The sequence below is a fragment of the Pleurodeles waltl genome, chromosome 2_2, assembly GCF_031143425.1.
Source record: "Pleurodeles waltl isolate 20211129_DDA chromosome 2_2, aPleWal1.hap1.20221129, whole genome shotgun sequence".
Lineage (NCBI taxonomy): Eukaryota > Metazoa > Chordata > Amphibia > Caudata > Salamandridae > Pleurodeles > Pleurodeles waltl.
Window position 1 is genome coordinate 1,169,183,427 of NC_090439.1, and position 19,438 is coordinate 1,169,202,864.

At 47.9% G+C, this 19,438-nt stretch overlaps 1 protein-coding gene across 1 annotated transcript in view; it reads right to left on the reverse strand.

The window, feature by feature from the left end:
- Positions 1-19,438, reverse strand: part of ADCK5 (aarF domain containing kinase 5) — a 187,301-nt gene that overhangs the window by 42,028 nt on the left and 125,835 nt on the right. The window contains exon 8 of the mRNA XM_069221151.1: positions 17,413-17,544. Coding sequence (XP_069077252.1) covers positions 17,413-17,544 — 132 coding nt within the window. The remainder of the gene's footprint in view (positions 1-17,412; positions 17,545-19,438) is intronic.

Below are 19,438 nucleotides of genomic sequence, written 5' to 3' on the forward strand. Positions count from 1 at the left end.
CATTGTTCAAACTGACCACAAGCCTCTCAAGTGGTTGATGCAAATGAAGGGGGAACATCCTAAACTGTTGGGGTGATCTATCCCCCTACAGGGTATGGACTTTACAGTGGAACACAGACCTGGGACTGCCCATGCCAACGCATGTGGTCTTTCTAGGTTTTTCCATTTAGACAATGAAGACTCTCTTGGGAAAGGTTAGTCTCATTCCTTTTTGTTTGGGGGTGGGGAGGTTGTGCAGGAAAGTGCCCTTTTGACATGGCCACCCCCACTTTTTTGACACTGGTACTAAAGTTTGTCGACTGAAGGTGCACTGGGTTGTGCTAATCAGGTCCCCAGTGATCTTTCCAAAAAACAAGGTCAAAGGTCTAATTGTGTACAACTGGCACACACTTTAGCAAGTCCCTAGTAAATGGCACCCCTGGTACCTAGGGCCTGGGTACTACAGAGGGTCCCTAAGGGCTGCAGCATGTATTATGCCACCCTACAGCCCCCCCCCACCCCAAAAATAAATTGCAGGCTGAGTCACATGGTCAAACCATGAGTGAAAAACATAACGTAGCACACTTGTGTGCCATACCAGACTCACTGCATTTAATATATGTAAATCCTACAGCAGACCGTAGAGCCCTAAGGCACACTGCGTTATATTTATGTGAGGACATATCTGCATGAGCAGGCATGCCCCTGTGATATCTGGTTTGATTACTAGATACAAGTGAACAGGGAAGCCATCCTAAGCTATCTAATGGACACTGGTCAGTACAAATTACCCAGCTATACAATGGCTTCACTGAAACCTATGGTGTTCGGTATCAAACACCTCGAATTAATACATCCATATTAATACCAGTGTTGAATTTATTATGCCATGAACCCTTAAAGGTGCCCCCGGAAACTTACTAGGCCTCTGTTGTGCTGGCTGAATGGCTCCTGGAGGTGTGAGCTTGTGCTCTCAGAGGCAAGAAACAATGTCTGCTCCAGAGAAAGGTGTTATCACCTCCTCCAGCAGGATGGCTAGGGAATCTGCAAACCAAGGCCAGGGACTTCACAGCATCCCAAATCTGGGAGATGCCTCCTCTTGCCCAGAGGGCCATAGGGCACCAAAACAGGCAGGAAATTAGGAATAAGTAGGGGTGTGGAACTACCAAGCTAGTCGCACCCCTAAAGTGGGCTGCCCAATGTGCTCCACGAAGTTCACCGAGCAGTCACCCAGGAAGAGGTCGTCATGCTACAGGAGAACTGCTTCCTCCATGAGCACCCGTCTCCCCACAATGTTCAGAGAAGACAAGCCCACCAGGCATTGCCCTGCACCAATACCTGGGGTACCGGAGCAGGTCCCAGCACCAAGGTTTGTTTGTGTCTGGAACAGACAACACCGCTGTAAAAAGACGACCTGCACCGAAGGGACGATGGAATTAACGAGGCTGCCCGTGAGTGACCAGACTGTCTGTTTTTCTCTCCCCTCTGCAGGTCTAAATAAACACCGTAAGTACCTTTGACACACAGGACCAGTCGACCAAAACCTTCTGCACTCAAGCGCTCGGGTCAATGACTATCGCCTGTGCCCCGTGCTCTCAGGACCCTCATGAACTGAACTCACAGGCTTGTCCCCAATCCCCCCTCTGCAGCCTGTTTCTAGACAGGCCCCCCTCTTCGTCAACCGTGCAGGGCGCAAAGCACACATCCAGCACCTCCTCACCCGGAGATCCCAGGGCAGGTAAAACCGAACTGCTAGTGTTTTTCGTGACCTTGACACCCTAGCACTCTCTGACCTAAAGGGGATGCCTGAGATACTGTTGCAAGTACCTGTTTGCAGTAAATGTTATTTTCCTATTGAGAAGCATTACAGCGTAAAAGCACATTTGTGTGATTTACTTACCACACTGTGCAAAGTAATATTTCGAACAGTACTTCCGTAACCCAGAAGATTTTAGGTGTCTAAAATAATATAAACCGTGTTGTTATTTTTCTAGTAATTCGTCTTGAGTTTCTTTTGTGTCTCATTTATTGACTGTGTGTTCAATAAATGCTTAGCACTACTCTCTGATACGCCTAAACTACTCACCCACACTACCATAAAAGAGCATTTAGGGTTGTACCCCTACACTGGTACACTACACAGATAGCCAGTTTTCTAGAGAAGAGACAAAAACATGTCTATGAACATAGGGGATTGTAGGAAAGTAGATTCTTTCTAGCTTGGTTACCCACACTTTTTACCCGTTTGTCAGTGTGTTTGACTGTGTTCACTAAGATCCTGCTAACCAGGACTCCAGTGACTGCACTCTCTCCTCTAAATTTGGTTGCTGGTAACTTTTTATTCCCACAATTGGCATACTGGTCCCCCCATGTAAGTCCCTCATATATGGTACACAGGGTATTGGGGTTCCAGGGGACCCCTATGGGCTGCAGCGGTTATTCTGCCACCCATAGGGAGCCCTTGCCATTTTCCTGGACTTTGTGTGTGCGGGGACGCCATTTTATGCATGAGCTGGACATAGGTCACTACCTATGTTCAGCTTCATAATGGTAACTCTGAGCCTGGGCATGTTTGGTATCACACGTCAGAATCATACCCCAATACTGTTGCAAGTATTGGTAATATGATTCCATTCACTCTGGGGGCTCCTTAGAGCAGTGTTGTCCAACCTTTTTATCGCCGCGGACCGGTAAATGTTTGATAATTTTTCCGTGGCCCGCTTGTCCCATTGTGTGACAAGCGGGCCACGGAAAAATTATCAAACATTTACCGCCCGCCACAGTGGGGCGGCCCGGTGCCGATTGATCCATGGACCGGCACCGGTCCGCGGCCCGGGGGTTGGGGGAACACTGCCTTAGAGGACCCCCAGCAGTGCTACCACCAGTCTTACAGGGTTTATCGGGCAGCCCAGCTGCTGCCACCCCTCAGACAGGTTTCTGCCCTCCTGCTGCTTAAGCTGATCAAGCCCAGGAAGGCAGAACAAAGTATTTCCTTTTGGAGAGGGAGGTAACACCCTGTCCCATTGGAAATAGGTGTGACTGGCTTGGGGGGGGGTGGGGGGGGTGTTGGGGGGGGGGGGCAGTAGGGGGGTATCCTTCTCAAGCCACTGGTTTACTTTGAAGGGCACATTGGGTGCCCTGCGTGCATAAACCAGTCCACACCAGTTCAAGGACCCCCAGTCCCTGCTCTGGCACGAAACTGGACAATAGAGAGGGAAGTGACCACTCCCCTGTCCATCACCACACCAGGGGTGGTGCCTAGAGCTCCTCCAGAGGGTCCCTGGGTTCTGCCATCTTGTTCCCAAGGTTGGCAGGGAAGTCTGGGAGCATCTGAGTGGCCAGGCCAGGCAGGTGACGTCAGAGCCCCCTCCTGATAGGTGCTTACCTGGTTAGGTGATCAATCCCCCTTTCAGGGATATTTAGGGTCTCTCTCTTGGGTGGGCCCTCAGAGTCAGCTTGCAAGATTCTAGCAGGACTACTCTGCAACATCTGCTTTGTCTTCTGGTCACTGGAACCGTGACTGGGCCCACCAGGAACCGACAAACGCTGCTACAACAAAGACGACTCTTCTGCAACTTTGTTTCCACGTATACGGCCAACTTTGCAACATTTCCCCGGCTGTGCATCCTCAGAAGACTGCAACTCTTCAGCCTGCACAAGAAGAAGAAGGAATCTCCCTTGGAGTGAAGGAGTTACTCCCCTGCAACCGCTGGCACCTACAACAAGCGACTACCAGCTGCGTGGATCCCCTCTCCTGCTGAGCTGCGTGGATCCTGCATCATGGATGGTGGTCTGGAGTAGGTCTCTTGGTCCTCTCTGCCAGATGTCCAACTTTGGTCAAGGTAAGCCTTTGCCTTCCCACACAGGACAGTACCCCCATGCACAGCGTCTCTTGCAGCTGCCAAGGCTTGCTTGCATCTCCTCCAAGGGATCTTCAGGCGAGGTACATCTCCAGCCCCCAGCACTCCATCCTGCAAAGCACAGCCTCCTGTGTGGTTCTCCTGCTGCGTGGGATACTCTTTTGCAGTGATGCATGGGCTTCTTCTTTGACCCCTGGGTCCCCGTCCTGTGGGACTCCTGTGGGTGCTGCCTCTGCTCCTGTTGCCTCTCTGTGACGTGACGCGTCCCCTGTGACTTCCCCTCCTGGGTTGAGTCCTCCTGGGTCTTGCTGGTCCCTGGCAGCACCTCTTTTCCACTAACTATGAGTTTGCCTTTGCCAAGGCTTGTTGGTGGAATTCCTCCATCGACACCCATCTGTATCATCCTTCTGGTGTGGAGCTTTATTTGCATCCATCAGGAACTCTTCTCTGGCTCCAGGGCTGCAGTGCTGACCTGTTCTTCATCACAGTTGACCAACTCCTGCATCCACAGCGGGTGGGTAGTAGAGCCTACTCCTCCTGGACTCCACTGTGAGTCTTGGACTCCTCTCTCCCTCCCTCCGCTGGTTTTCTTGCAGTCTTCTCTGGGTGTAATTTTCTGCTTTTCCTCCTTTTGGGTAGTTTGGGGACAATCCAGTGTTTTACTCCTGCAATCCTGGTCGCGGGGTGGGGTACTGTGTTACTTACCTTTGTGTTATTCTAGTACTCCCAGCTCCCCTCTATACATTCCACTTACCTAGGTGGGGGTACCTTGTTCGCATTCCATTTTTTTTAGTATATGTTTGTGTACCCCCCCCACAGTCACTATTGGTTATTGCTATTTGCACTGTTTTCTAACCTTTTCTATGCCTGTTTCTGATTGCTAGTGTATATATCTAGTGTATTACTTACCTCCTAAGGGTGGGTTACCTGTCTATTATTTTGTGGCGATTTGTTCCAAAAATAAAGTACCTTTATTTTTGTAACACTGAGTATTTTCTTTCATGTGTGTAAGTGCTGTGTGACTACAGTGGTATTGCATGAGCTTTGCATATCTCCTAGATAAGCCTTGACTGCTCATCCACAGCTACCCCTAGAGAGCCTGGCTTCTAGACACTGCCTACATTTCACTAATAAGGGATAAATGGACCTGGTGTAATTACCTTAGATACCCACCACACACCAGGCCAGCCTCCTACAGTGATGTACCCATACAGATGCAAAAGTATGGGAGGGATGGGCCACAGGGACTTTATCAGCTGAACGGGGGGTAAGACTCAGGATGACAGAGGGACATGGGCCCAAAAAGAGCCCAAGATATGGGGCAGGAGGCCAGCTATAAGCAATGACACCCACACCCACTGACAGGACTCCAAGGGTAAAGTGTCTTACTATCATGGGCATGTTGGGGAAGGGAGGTTGTTAAGGCGAGAAAGTGTGACATTACAAAGGCTGCTCAATCTGTTTTCTATGTCTGAAGAAAAAAAAAAAAAAAACATGTTGCAATTAAAAAAAGTTGGTATTCGGTACAGACATCGGATCAGAGTAAGGGTGCGTGACAAGGGGTTGCACTGATGTCATCTCATTGTGCAACGTCAATCAAGGCGCCATCAGTCCAGGGTCAGACACGGGCGTGGATTGTGGGGCCTTACTGGACATCTGCACTGAAGCCAGTACGGGCGGGTAAGGGATCCCAAGAGGACAGACAGCTCTGAGGCGGGAACAGCGATCTCCATGGATTGACATGAACTTCTACATCCTTGCACCTTCTCTTCAGAGTGGGATTACGCCTTGCTTCCTTTAGGGTGGAACCTACGAGTGCACGCACCAGCGCACGTGTCGCACGCGAGACGCTGTTGTGTTCAGTAAGGGGCTTGGAGCCCTCCTGTCGCTCACCATTTGTTGTCTTGCGTGCCACTCTTCTTTGCAGCCTCCTAGTTCGTCTATTTCAGGCCTGACATCATTTCTGGTCTGGCCCTGGAGCAGGGACCAAGCACTGATTGATTTTACTTAATTAGTACCCGTCCGCTGCTCCCGACGTGATTGAGGTACTATTTCGCTCCGTTGCTTATTGCACTGTAGGATCACATAATTCACCAACAGAACCACTGGGTTTGTTTTCTTTTAAGGAGAGTCTTGTGCTGTGCTTGCTGAAGACCTTTACACATCCACAACTGAGGGGCACCAGGCCTTCTTGGTGGGCGCATCAGCCTGCAGTACTGCCCGCCTGCCTCCTCGGCATTTATGCAAATGAAGGTAGTGGTGTTGCAAGCAGCTATTGCCCCACCTCTGTGATAAATATCTGCTGACACGTGGATGTCTGTCGAAATGTGGTGCTACAGATAGCAGAGAACATATAGTAAAGATGGAGTACTCTGAGAAGAGTACTGTGGAGGTATACACCCCACGTGTACCCCTCTTCTGGCCTCTGTGCGGCCTGGGATCGCACAGTCATGCCTGAATGCATCGGGAAATTGCCGAAGTCACAGACTTTTCTTTTCGCACAATGTCAGCAGGTTGTGGGAGAGCTGCACTGGCACTCGTGACCTCGCCGGCACTAGTCAGTTCACCGGCACACGTGACACTTCACCGGCACACGTGACTTCATCGTGACTTCACCAGCACTCGTGACCTCACCAGCACTCGTCACTTCACCAGCACTCATGACCTCACTGGCACGCGTCACTTCACCAGCAGCACTCATTACTCGTGACCTCACCGGCAGTCATGACCTCACCATCACTCGTCACTTCACCAGCAGTTGTGATCTCACCGGTACTCATGACTTCATCATGACGTTAGCAGTACTAGTGACTTCACTGGCAGTCGTGACCTCACCAGCACTTGTCACTTCACCAGCACTCGTGACTTAATCGTGATTTCAGCACTCATGACTTCACCAGCACTCGTTAACTCACCGGCACTCATGACCTTTCTGGCACTCGTGACACATCACCAGCACACGTGACTTTATTGTGACTTGAGCACTTGTCATTTCACCAGCAGCACTAGTCACTCGTGACTTCACCATGACCTCACCAGCAGTCGTGACCTCACCGGCAGTCGTGACCTCACTGGTACTCATGACTTCGTGACTTTAGCAGTATTCGTGACTTCACCGGCAGTCGTGACCTCACCAGCACTTGTCACTTCACCAGCACACGTGACTTTGGCACTCGTGACACTTCACCAGCACTCGTGACACTTCACTGTGACTTCACCGGCAGTCGTGACCTCACCAGCACTCGTCACTTTACCAGCTCTCATGACACATCACCAGCACACGTGACTTCATCGTGACTTGAGCACTCGTGACTTCACTGGCAGTCCTCGTCACTTCACCAGCACTCGTCACTTCACCAGCAGCACTCGTGACTTCACCATGACCTCACCGGCAGTCGTGACCACACCGGCACACATGACTTCATCGTGACTTTAGCAGTACTCGTCACTTCACCGGCAGTCGTCACTTCACCAGCACTCGTCACTTCACCAGCACTCGTGCACACTAATAAGGCAGCAGAAAAAAGGAAGAAGAAATTAGAGAAAATGTGGTAGAAGATCCCACAGCAAGAAAGAGGGAGAAAAGAAGAAAACTGAAATTCCAGGCAAACACAGAAGAATAGAAAATGATAGAAAAAGAGATTATGAGTAATACAGCAAAGCAACAGAGCATGAAAAGAGGGAAGGGGAGGAAAGCACATATGGAGGAAGAAGACACACCGAGTTTACGAGGAAAAGAGAGTGAAAAGGTAAAACAAAAAGGATGGAGCCAGGCACGTGAACACAAAAATACCAGTACAATAGAGATTAAAAACCAATACAAAGCAAGAGATGGGGAGGAAGAGGAAAGGAGATGGCTGGGAGAATGGAGGGTGAAGTCTGCATGGGACCACCTCAGATTACTACAGACTCTGTGTCCAATCTGCAAGCCATGGCTTTCAGTCCTGGCAGGATAGTTCAGTGCCTATGCTGCGGGGCTCAGGATAGTTCAGTGCCTAATGCTGCGGGGCTCAGGATAGTTCCTGGCAGGATAGTTCAGTGGCTATGCTCAGGGTCTTACCCCGCTCACTGCAGAGAGCGGTCTTCGCCCTGGGGGCCACGCTTTCTGATCCAAATGAGAAAGCTTGGTGGGTTAATGCACCTACTACAGGGATTCCTTTATTATTTTTGGGTCAGTTTGAAACAGTGTGATGGATGAATGGGTTAATGGTCTTGCTGCATCGATCTCCGAGGGCATGTATAACATGCAGGGTCGGATTGGTATCATATTTAGGCCCAGGCACTGCCAAAAAGTGGCCCACATTCCCAAATCATTATTGTTGTTATAGTTCGATATAGTATGAACTTGGCCCTATGGCGTTAGAGCAAATACCACAACAGTAGCTACATTGCACAAGATCAAATTCATTTTTACTTTAGGTAGAGAGGTTATGTGATTTACCCAGAATCACTGGATGTTGAGACGACACCAGAACTCAATCGTACTTCCCCAGTTCCAACGTCAGCAGCTCTGAGACCGCCAAGTGTGCGCTGAACATCCTGGTGCAGGAGTCTGAGGCAGGATGCAGGCACCGCAGGGCTTTCCTAATGTGTGTGCCTGAATCATGCTACATAAGGGTGGCAGGCAGACAGTTTTCTAGTGCCGAGCTGACATTTGGAGGATATGTTAATAGACTCTTGTACAGAGCTTCTAACCAATTTTAGGGCTTGGCGGCACTTCAGTTGTCTGCTATTAGCAACCTAAATGGAGCCCCTTTTTATCAGTTTCGTAAGGATGATAGTCCAGTTCGCTGCATGTGCATTTCAGATTCTCCACATTTCTCAACAGATGCACACTGACCTTATTGTTCTGTATCCTAGCTCCAAGCCCGGCTGCTGATTTTCTAGTTTGCCAATACAGTTCTAGAGCGGATAGGCACTAAACCACAGAAAGTACATAAATGTTCATGGACGACTGAGGCATTTCAAGGTGATTCTGATCTTTCAAAACAATATTTAACTCTTAAAAGAATCCCAGAAAATGCCTTTGGTTCAGAGCCTGCTGTTACTTTTAGGGTTTGGTAGAAATTAAAAGATTGACATTCAATTAATCAATAAATCAACCAGTTTTTACAAAGTGCAACTGCTCAACTGTGAGGGTCTCAAGGCGCTAGTGGTGGGGCTGGGCCTCATTCGAAGAGCCATGTCTTGAGGTTCTTCCTGAAGATGGTGAGTGAAGGGCTTTGTCTGAGATGCCTGGGTAGATTGTTCCAGCTCTTAGCTGTGAGGTAGGCAAAAGATCTTCCTCCGGCGGTGATTTTCCAGTTGCGTGGGATGGTGGCTAGCGCCTGCTGGGCGGAGCAGAGGCATCTGGCGGGATTATGGAATGAGATGAGATGGTTCAGGTAGGCCGGTCTGATGTTGTGCGGGGCCTTGTAGGTGTGGGTGAGTAGTTTGAAGATGATTCGCTTCTCCACTGGGAGCCAATGGAGGATCCTCAGGTTTTGGGAGATGGGTTCCTGGCGTGGGAAGTTGAGGACGAATCTGGTGGCAGCGTTTTGGATGCGCTGTATTTTCCTGACGTTCTTTGTTGTGGTGCCAGCGTAGTGCGTTGCCGTAGTCGAGCTTGCTTGTTACCAGGGCGTGGGAGATTATCTTGCGGCAGTCGACTGGGATCCATTTGAAGATTTTGCGGAGTTGGCAGAGGGTGGGTCAGCAGCAAGAGGTGACGGCGTTTACCTGTTGTGTCATTGACAGGAAAGAGTCAACGGTGATTCCCAGGTTGCGGCCGTGGTCAGTCGAAGTAGGCGGTGCGCCGAGCGATGTGGGCCACCAAGAGCTGTCCCAGGCTGAAGTGGAGTTTCCGAAGATGATGAGCTTGGTCTTGTCTGAGTTACCATCCAAATGGTTACCAATCCAAATGAAGCTCCATCTTATCGGCCTCAGATGGATAACAGGTCAAGTTGGAGCTTGTGACCTGTTGGGAAAGAGTGTGCAGCCTTGCCAAGTGTCAAGCATCTGGCGTTAGTATAACACATTTCTGGTCATTTTTCCGCATAAACACAATGCTTTAGATTGTCACGCAAGTCCAGAAGTGCAGTAAAACCTTCTTGTTCCAGTTTCCCACTTAGCTAGATAAGCTCCGTGTACTGTTTATCAAAGGCCACCAGGTGGTGCTGTTGTAAAATGGGATGTATAGGATTCTCGATATATTACAATATTCATTTGGTTCCATCGTCTTAGTCGCTTGATTTTGCTCGCAAGAAAGTGTCACTCAGTCATTGAAATGTCACTCATAATTGAACTGAAATTATGAAAATTTCACACGTAGCAATGTGAAACCTTGGCAGCTATGAGTGTGAGTGCCGTGCGCAGAACGTGCTACTGTGGAAGTGGCCTAAGGCAGGGTGCAGGCACTACAAGCTGTCTTAACGTGTGTACACGAATCATGCCGTCTAGTGGCGGTAGATAGGCAACCTTTTTTTAGTTCCTTGCTGCTAGTTGTAGGTTATGTTAATAGCCTTTTGTGCAGACCATGCAGTCAGTCCTAGGACTTGGTAGCAAATCTGATCTATGGTATTAGCAGCTTAAATGGCACTTCCTTTTATCGCCTCAGATTGATGAAAGGCCGGGTTGGTACTTGTGCCTTTCACATTTCATAAATTTCTGCCACGCATACACAGTGCTCTCAGTGGTCATGTCCAGAGTCCAAGCACTGCCGCTTCCCAGTGACGCTGGAACAACTTTCAGGGTGGGAGTGCTGCCATTACGTTACATCACTGAAGCCAAAAGCATTGTGAAAAGCCCAAGCATCACGCAAGTGTTGCAAATGAGCCTCACCAATTTAGCAGGAGAGTAGTACGGATGCAGGATGTGCATTATGTACCACTGCTATGGTAGCACACTCATTTATAGACAACACGTTATTTCAAAATGGTTACTAAAATTGCGAGAACTTTTCCAATGCACAGCTGACAGTTGTACGTTATGTCAATAGCTTATTGTTCAGGGCTTGCTGTCAATTCTTGGGAGCGAGTCAAATGTCTCCATCACCAAACAATATGGAGCTCCTTTTGTTGGCCTTGGAAGGATGGGAGCCCTGGCTTCACTCTGCCTTTTCTTTTCATAACACTATAAAAATTTAATTTTGCACAACTTTGTCCTTCAAGCTGCTCTTACGCATGCTTTCTCTTCTGTACAGCTTGCGCTTCGAGTTGTTCGCCTTTGCGCTTTACCTCCATGTTTTCTGCCTGCCCTCCATGTTGCTTTCCTACCTGCGTTCCTTCCCTACTCAGGTTGTTTCCTTCCACTGACTCAACTTATTTGTTTATTACTGATCCAACTGGGATCAGTGGAAAAAAAGCAAACAAACTGCTTGTGTTATTTTGCAGACATGCACACGCTTGGTGCATATGCCTACCAAATAATGCAGTTGGTAGCGTAGGGTTTTTTCCCTTGTTTATTAGCAATGTTTCAAGGCATCAGGGATGCTATGCACCATAACTAAAACCATCAGCAAGGCAAAGCTGTCTCTAAGGTGAAATCTATTGGCTTTTCCAATGCTTTGCTTAGGTTTGTGTTTTGATTTGGACTTCAATTTACTGGGAGACTTTGAGCAGGAAGTGTAGCGGTCATAGGAACAGCCCCTTGACCGGAACAAAGAGTGGGCCAGTGATTTGAAGTGGCATCTGCACAATGGCCACAGTGATGAATAACATTGCCTCTCAGTCTCAAAACGCCTTTGGGTGTATCTGGTCAAACAACTTGTGTTCTGAGCCAAAGCACCAATGGCACACCTTGTGCGGGTCCATGACCAGCATCTGCTTCCTGCAGTCATGGCATGACTTGAATCCTGCTGTCTTGTTCCCTAGCACACTGTAGAAACGTTTGGAGTTTCCAGAAAACCCACAAAGGCAGTAACCAAGGTTTGCATGCGTGCTGTAAGGCATGGAATGAAAGGAGCAGGTATTAGCGTGCAGGGGCGACCCCTATTTGTGGCTCTGTTCTGTCACTTCTGGGGCAGTAGAGAGTCAGCGCACAGCTGCACAAAGCCACCTAGCAGCGCACAGGGGCAATGCTACAAAAAATCTCCACATCCAGGCTCGTGTCTGGGGAATATTCCAAGGTGAGGAACCTGTAGTTAGAACTATCCAACAGAAACCATATGTATTCCTCTATCTGTACACCCAGATGATGATTGTAAGAAATGTATCTGTACTTTCACTTGCCTGCTGGCACCCATCCTACAACATCTGGCACCCTCGACTCCATGACAGGGTTCTACTTGTGAGCAATGCTCCTTCCCTTCATCTTCACTAGCCTAACTAATTATACCACACTCCTACCTTTATTTGTAACACTGAGTGATTCTTTCATGTGTGTGAGTGCTGTGTGACTGTAGTTGTATTGTTTAAGCTTTGCATGTCTCCTAGATAGGCCTTGGCTGCTCAGCCACAGCTACGTCTAATGAGCCCTGGCTTCCTAGACACTGTCTTCCCCTCACTAACAAGGGATACCTGGGCCTGGTATAAGGTGATAACACCATAGGTGCTCACCACACACCAGGCCAGCTTCCTACATTGGTGGTGGAACGGTGGGATAAGACACTTGCAATTGCTTTATCACTTTGTCGCTAGTCACTTTCCACAGGAAAGACCATTACTAGCTGTTAGGTACACACTGCACTTAGTTGTCAGGATTTCTAGTCTCCTAAGTTTGGGTAAGTTAGGGGTCTAGCACAGCCCTTGCGCCAAACGTTTTTAAGGCGCCTAGCTGTTAAGAGTAGTTAGGTGCACCCACACCACTTTAGCAAGAATGTCTTCATTACAGCACACCTCTCAGGCCCCAGACTCACTGCGAGATGTGGAAAAATGGGATTGTGGGAAAGTCCCTTGTAATTAGAGTCTTTACAGAGGAAGTCCAAATACTTGAGATTTGATGAAAGGTATAGTAAACACGATTACTTCATGATTGGTCACTGTGAGATGTGTGCCTCTAGAAAACTAAAGACTGGGAGAAATCCCAACAAGAGTCTGCTTCTGGGGTTACTCCTCCAGGCCGACCAGGACAATGCAGGAAGCCAGGAGGAGGAGGAAGTAGAAACTGACCCTCCCATCCTAGACAGGGTAGATTTAGGTTACACTGGGGAGGGTCTGGAAGAACCTGGGGAGCACCACAGCCCTGCTGGGGGCACTACAGGTTGGGGGAGAGGGGGGTTATGTCAGTAGGCCCACCTTTACTCCTAGAGGGTTGGTCTGAAAGCCCACAGGAGGAGGGATAGGCCCTCCTCTGTCAATATCCATGTCTCCTCGGTACCTGAGGGGACCCACTGCTCCACCTTAAATAGGGAGCTTAGGAACCCGAGATTGGAGGAGGCCAAGCTGAGGTTGCAGCAGCAACAGCAAGCCTTAGATAGGCTGGCCTTGGCAGTGGAAAAGGAGAGACAGGGTTTGGGGTTTGCACCCCATGGTGGTAGTAGTCTTAGCTTGAGGGACACCAGGGTCAGGGAGGACTCTTATGACTCGTAGAACCTGGGTAAGATAGTCCCACCTTACAAGGTGGGAGATGATATTTACAAATATGGTTCACTACTTTGGGGAAGGCCTGTAAAGTACAGAAGATCCCCCAAAGACAGCGGGCAGCAATCTTGTGGCTCCCCTTCTCTAACAAAGAGACAAACTCCTCACTGACAGAGAGGAAGATGCAGACAATTATACAGCACTCAAACGTGCACTGTTTGTATTTTTGGTTTGACCACTGAACAATACAGGATCAAGTTCAGGGAAAACCAAAAAGGAGTCCTCCCAGGATTGGGTAGATTTTGTGGACAGCTCAGTTAAAGCTCAGGAAGGCTGGTTGCATGGGAGCAAAGTTAGTGACTACACGAGCTTACACAATTTGATTCTAAGAGCGCATTAACTGTATATCTGATCAGCTGCATGAATACCTGGTGGACTCTGATCTCTTCCCAAGAATTGGGAAAGAAGGGAGACAAGTGGGTACGCATCAGGGTGATTAGAAAAACTCACCCAGGGGGTGACCACAAAAAGAAGGAAGCAGGTAAGCATCAGGATAAGGGTGGGAATGAAGATAAAACTAAAGAGTCTTCATCAGGCCCACAAAACTCCTCTGAGGGTGGGAATAAATCCTCTTCCTCAAACATTAAGAAACCTTGGTGCTACATTTGTAAGAACAAAGGCCATAGGGCAGGGCACAGCTCCTGTCCTAAGAAATGCACCACTACTAACACCACTCCTACCTCTAGTGCCCCAGGAAATAGCAATAGTAGTGGTAACAATAATAACAGTAGTCAGTCCAAAAGGGTCGCTGGGCTCACCTCGGCTCTGTAGTGGGATCTGGGCTAGTCAGGGAGACCACCGAGACTGTGCTGGTCTCTGATGGGGTCTTTGACTTTACCACCCTAGCTGCCTGTCCCCTTAACAAGTACAGGTAGCGCCCCTAATAAATGGTGATGAGGCTGAGGCCTACAGTGACACAGGTGCCAGTGTTACCATGGTGACTGAAAACCTGGTGCCTCCTGAGCAACACCTGCTTGGTCACACGTACCAAGAGACTGATGTCCACAATAACACTTTGTGCCACCCCAGGGCAGTTACTGACTTTAGCTGGGGGGGGGGGGGGGGGGGGGGGGGGGAGGGTCCTGGAGCCTGGAACAATGGCCCAGGAGGCTCCTAAACAGAACAACAGAAAGGGGAAAAAGATACCCCCTGCTCCAGCCAAGATTCAACTCCTGAGGGAGAAGAATCTACTCCTTCGGCGGAACCTAAACCAGAGGAGCTCAAAGCTGATACAGCTGAGCTCTTGGGTGCAGGGAGGAACTCCGCATGGAACAGAAAACCTGTCCCACATTGAATAGCTTAAGGCAGCAAGCTGCAGCACAAGAGGCAGGGAATGTCAGTGGCACCCATGAGGTGTACTGGGATGACAGCCTCCTTTACTCAGAAGCAAGGGACCCTAAACCTGGTCCTGCCAGGAGACTGGTTATCCCTCTGAAGTTTAGGGAGTTCCTGGTAACTCTTGCACATGAAATTTCCCTTGCAGGCCACTTGGGGCAAAGCAAGACTTGGGGCAGGCTTGTCCCTCACTTTCACTCGCCCCAAATGTCTAAAGACACCAAGGGGTTTTGTCGCTCCTGTGTCACTTGCCTAGCCAGTGGCAAGACAGCTGGCACTCCAAGGGCCCCTTTAATTTCACTACTAGTGGTTGGGGTACTCTTTAAGACAGTTGGGTGGATATTGTTGACCCACTGGATCCTCCAACAGCCTTGGCAATAGATTTATACTGGTGGTGGTAGACCATACCATCGGCTATCCAGAAGCCATTCCTCTTAGGACCACTACAGCTCCTTCAGTGGCCAAAGCCCTCCTGGGAATGTTCTCAAGGGTGGGTTTTCCTAAAGAGGTGGTATCAGACAGAGATGCAAACTTCATGCCTGCTTGCCTTAAAGCCATGTGGAAGGAGTGTGGTGTCACTTACAAATTCACCACTCCTTATCTTCCTCAAACCAATAGATTAGTTGAGAGGTTTAACAAAACCCTCAAAGGCATGATAACATGACTCTCAGAGAAAATCCGAAGGAGGTGGGATGTCCTGTTACCTTGCCCCCTCTTTGCCTATAAGGAGGTTCCTCAAAAGGGATTTGGCTATAGCCCATTTGAACTTTTGGATGGACACTCTGTTAGGGGTCCCCTTGCTCTTGTGAAATAGGGCTGGGAGCAAACTCTCAAGCCTCCAAAACAGGACATTGTGGACTATGTATTAGGCCTCAGATCTAGGATGACCGAGTAAATAAAGAAGGCTTCCAAAAATCTTCAGGCCAGCCAAGAGCTGCAAAAGAAGTAGCATGGCCAGAAGGCTTTGCTGACTGTTTACCAGCCAGGACAGAAGGTGTGGGTTCTGGAGCCTGTGGCTCCCAAGGCACTCCAAGACAAATGGAGTGGGCCACAGACTTTTGTGGAGAGAAAGGGTGAGGTCACCTATTTGGTTGATCTAGGCAGTCATAGAAGCCCCCACAGGGTGCTTCATCTGAACCGCTCGAGCCTGAAACCCTACTATGATAGGTCTGACATGACCTTGCTCATGGCAGCTGATGAGGGACAGGAAGAAGAGAGTGATCCTTTACCTGACCTCTTTTCCCCCAATACAGTGGATGGCTCAGTAGATGGGTTGTGCTTGCACTCTGAGTCACAAAAAGATGACTGCAGAAATCTCCTAGGACAATTCTTTGAACTGTTCTCTCGGAGCCCTGGTCAAACTACATGGTGTGAACACAGGGGACAGCCTGCCTGTTAAAAGTAAAAATGTATCGGATCATGTCAGGGAGTGCATCAAAACTAAGGTGCAAAAGATGTTAGACCAAGGAGTTGAGCCTTCAGACAGCCCTTGGGCTAGTCCTGTAGTCCTTGTCCCAAACCCACACTCCCAAAATGGCAAAAGAGAGATGAGGTCCTGTGACGACTATAGAGGTCTCAATACAGTAACCAAAACAGATGCTCATCCTATCCATAGGTCAGATGAACTAATATATACACTGGCTTCTGCCAAGTATCTAAGCACCTTTGACCTGACTCCTGGCAGATCAAGTTGTTAGAGGATGCCAAACCAAAACCTGCATTCTCTACTCCTAGTGGGCAATATATCACTTTACAGTGATGTCCTTTGGACTAAAGAATGCACCAGCCGCCACATTGTAGAGGTTGGTGAACAAAGTTCTCCAAGGCCTGGAAAGCCTCATTGCACCTTATCTAGACGATAGAGCTGTCTTTAGCTCCACCTGGGAGGATCATCTGGTCGACCTTGGGAATGTATTGGAGGCTCTGCAGAAAGCAGGCCTTTGTAGGCCTCAAAGTGCCAGATAGGGTAGGAAAAAGTGGTTTACCTGGGCCACCTGGTAGGTGGAGGCCAAATTCAACCAGTACAGGGCAAAATCCAGACCATTCTGGATTGGACTGCCCCTACCACTCAAATCCAAGTCAGAGCCTTCCTAGGATGGGTTCATTAAGAACTATGGCTCCATTGTAGCCCCCTTAAATGACCTCACATCCAAAAGGATGCCCAAGAAAGTTTTATGGACAGCTAGCTGCCAAAAAGCTTTTGATGACCTTGAAAAAGCCATGTGCTCTGCTCCTATACTAAGACTCCCTGATTACTCCAAGCAATTTATTGTGCAGACAGATGTTGCTGAGGTAGGGTAGGGGCAGTAATGTCAACTGAATGAAGCGGGCCAGGACCAACCCGTAGCTTTCGCTAGCAGAAGGTTGACCCCCAGGGAAAAGCATTGGTCAGCCATAGAGAGGGAGGCCTTCTCTGTGGCTGGGGCTTTGATTCCTAGACACAGACTACACTTCACTAATAGGGGATACCTGATCCTGGTAGAAGGTGATACCACCATAGGTGCTCACCACACACCAGGCCACCTTCCTACATCTAGCGTCCTGACCTCACTGAGGGCCCGCTTCCTTTGAGAGGCTATATCTCCCCCTTCATATACGGGCCTCGCAAACTCCACTTTTCACTCTAGAATCTCCACCTCAGTATCACAGTTTGCTGAGTGCGCTCTTCTGGTCCATCATACCTTGCTGGTTTTCTTCCAATACACCTTGGGTATCAGGATGAACTGGAAGCTCTTCAGGTCCTTGGCACACCGCTCGGAGTTACGACCTTCGTTCTCAAAGTCCAGTTCTTGCGCCAGGGTGTCCTTCAGGTCCTACAGAGAAACAGAGACATCATGAGACAAGTCACCAAGTTCCAGCCCAACAAGACATTGTGTAAAAAGACACCATGTAACCAGCAGTCTCTGCACAGCTGGGAAATCCCAAGGCTAAAGGATTCCCTTACCATGTACCAAAACTAGCAAAGCGTAGAAGGCTCCAAGAGGTGCACGCCAAAAAACAAAAAAATAACGCCATTCAATGCTTCCTTTGTTCTACCAACAAAATGCTGTAAAGGAAGACAGGCTTGATGTTCACAAAGATGACTGTCCATTCAAGAAAAATGTTAGCAGAAAAGATACAATTAGCTAATCTCTAAAAAATGAGTCCAATCATGGCTCATTCCACAGACCACTGAGGCTGCAGAAGGAAGCTACAGATGCCTTCTCATCGGCTGAGTTCCAACAAGCAATTACCAAGGGCCAAAACTTGTTGACCATAAAAATGCACCATTAGAGGGGAAAAAAAAAAAAGACAAAATAAACAAGGAGTTGTTCAATCCAATGCGCCTCATCCCCAAAAAAGTAATGTGACACAGGGAGTAATTAAATTTATGGTTACTTGGACCAAAATATTTACGAACTTGGGTATCGAAACTTGACATTTTCTAATGTCTTTTTAAAAAATACTCATCACATAGGAGCACACAATCATGTGTTCTTAAAATATTACTTGGTTAATACACTGTAATGTGATTGATCAATAAAAATAAAAATGGACACATGGAAAGGACTGTGAATGTATTAGAATCTATGCTAAACACTGCAATATATTGCCACATATATTATTTCCCCGTCAGTAACATTTAATTATGACTAGACTCTTGTTTCGCTTGTCATCCAGACTACACCAAGTGTTTACACCATTGGGTACAAATCTGAGAGAAATCCAGTGACTATGAGGTCTTCTCAATCCTTTGATGATTGTGGATACCAAGTCTCCAACCGAGTCATTCTGATATCTTGACCTTAGTGTGATAAATGATTGTTTACATTTATAAGTAATGAGAACCTTGTGTTAAAGAATGAATAGTTAGGTATGATTTATTTTCTGTTTACAGCATATAAAAGTGATCCCTTCCCTTACTCATGTTTTACTGTATGGACTATTCAGAAAATCACATTGGGAATTTTCTTTATTAAAATCGCATTATAATCTGTAAAAACCTGATAAAAATAATTGTTGTACTACAAGAATGAAGCCAACAGCATAAATTCTTGTACAAAGCCATATGAACTATTTAGTCTACCTTCACAATAAATTTGTGACCAAAAATGAGGAACCACATTCTGGATTTCTTGGTTTGCATGCCTCTTACATGTAATCATTTGTTTCTCATAAAGTATTAGTAATAGGGGTAACTATCACTTTAGAGAGGAGATGGCCCTGTACTCCAATCTCAACTACTCCCTCTTTTGTTAAACAGATTAGATCACGTATTATAATCTATATAAGGCCCAAACGTATGTATATGAAACCTGCAAAATCGATTCAGAGCAAAGGAGGCAGAAGGGATCACGACTGAGACATGCTTCCATTCAAATATTTTAAATGCATTCATCACCAGGATACCTTTCGCAGATATTACCACCCTGTAGGAGATCTAGTATGTTAAATAGATGTAACTTCACATCCGAGACATGCTAGGGCAGCCTCAGCTAGAATGCCATTACATGCTAGGTAGACCTTGATAACTCAGCTGTCATGCACACTAACAGGACGCTGAACTACACACACCCAGCTGAGACTCACACTAAGAGGGGCAGTACCTCTAGGACCATACTCTGACAACTAAGCATCAAGGTTTGCTATGAAGGTGCAGTACCTCTAGGATTCAGACGAGAGATATACTACGCAGAGAAACAAAACTATGATGCATGCTAGAAAGAC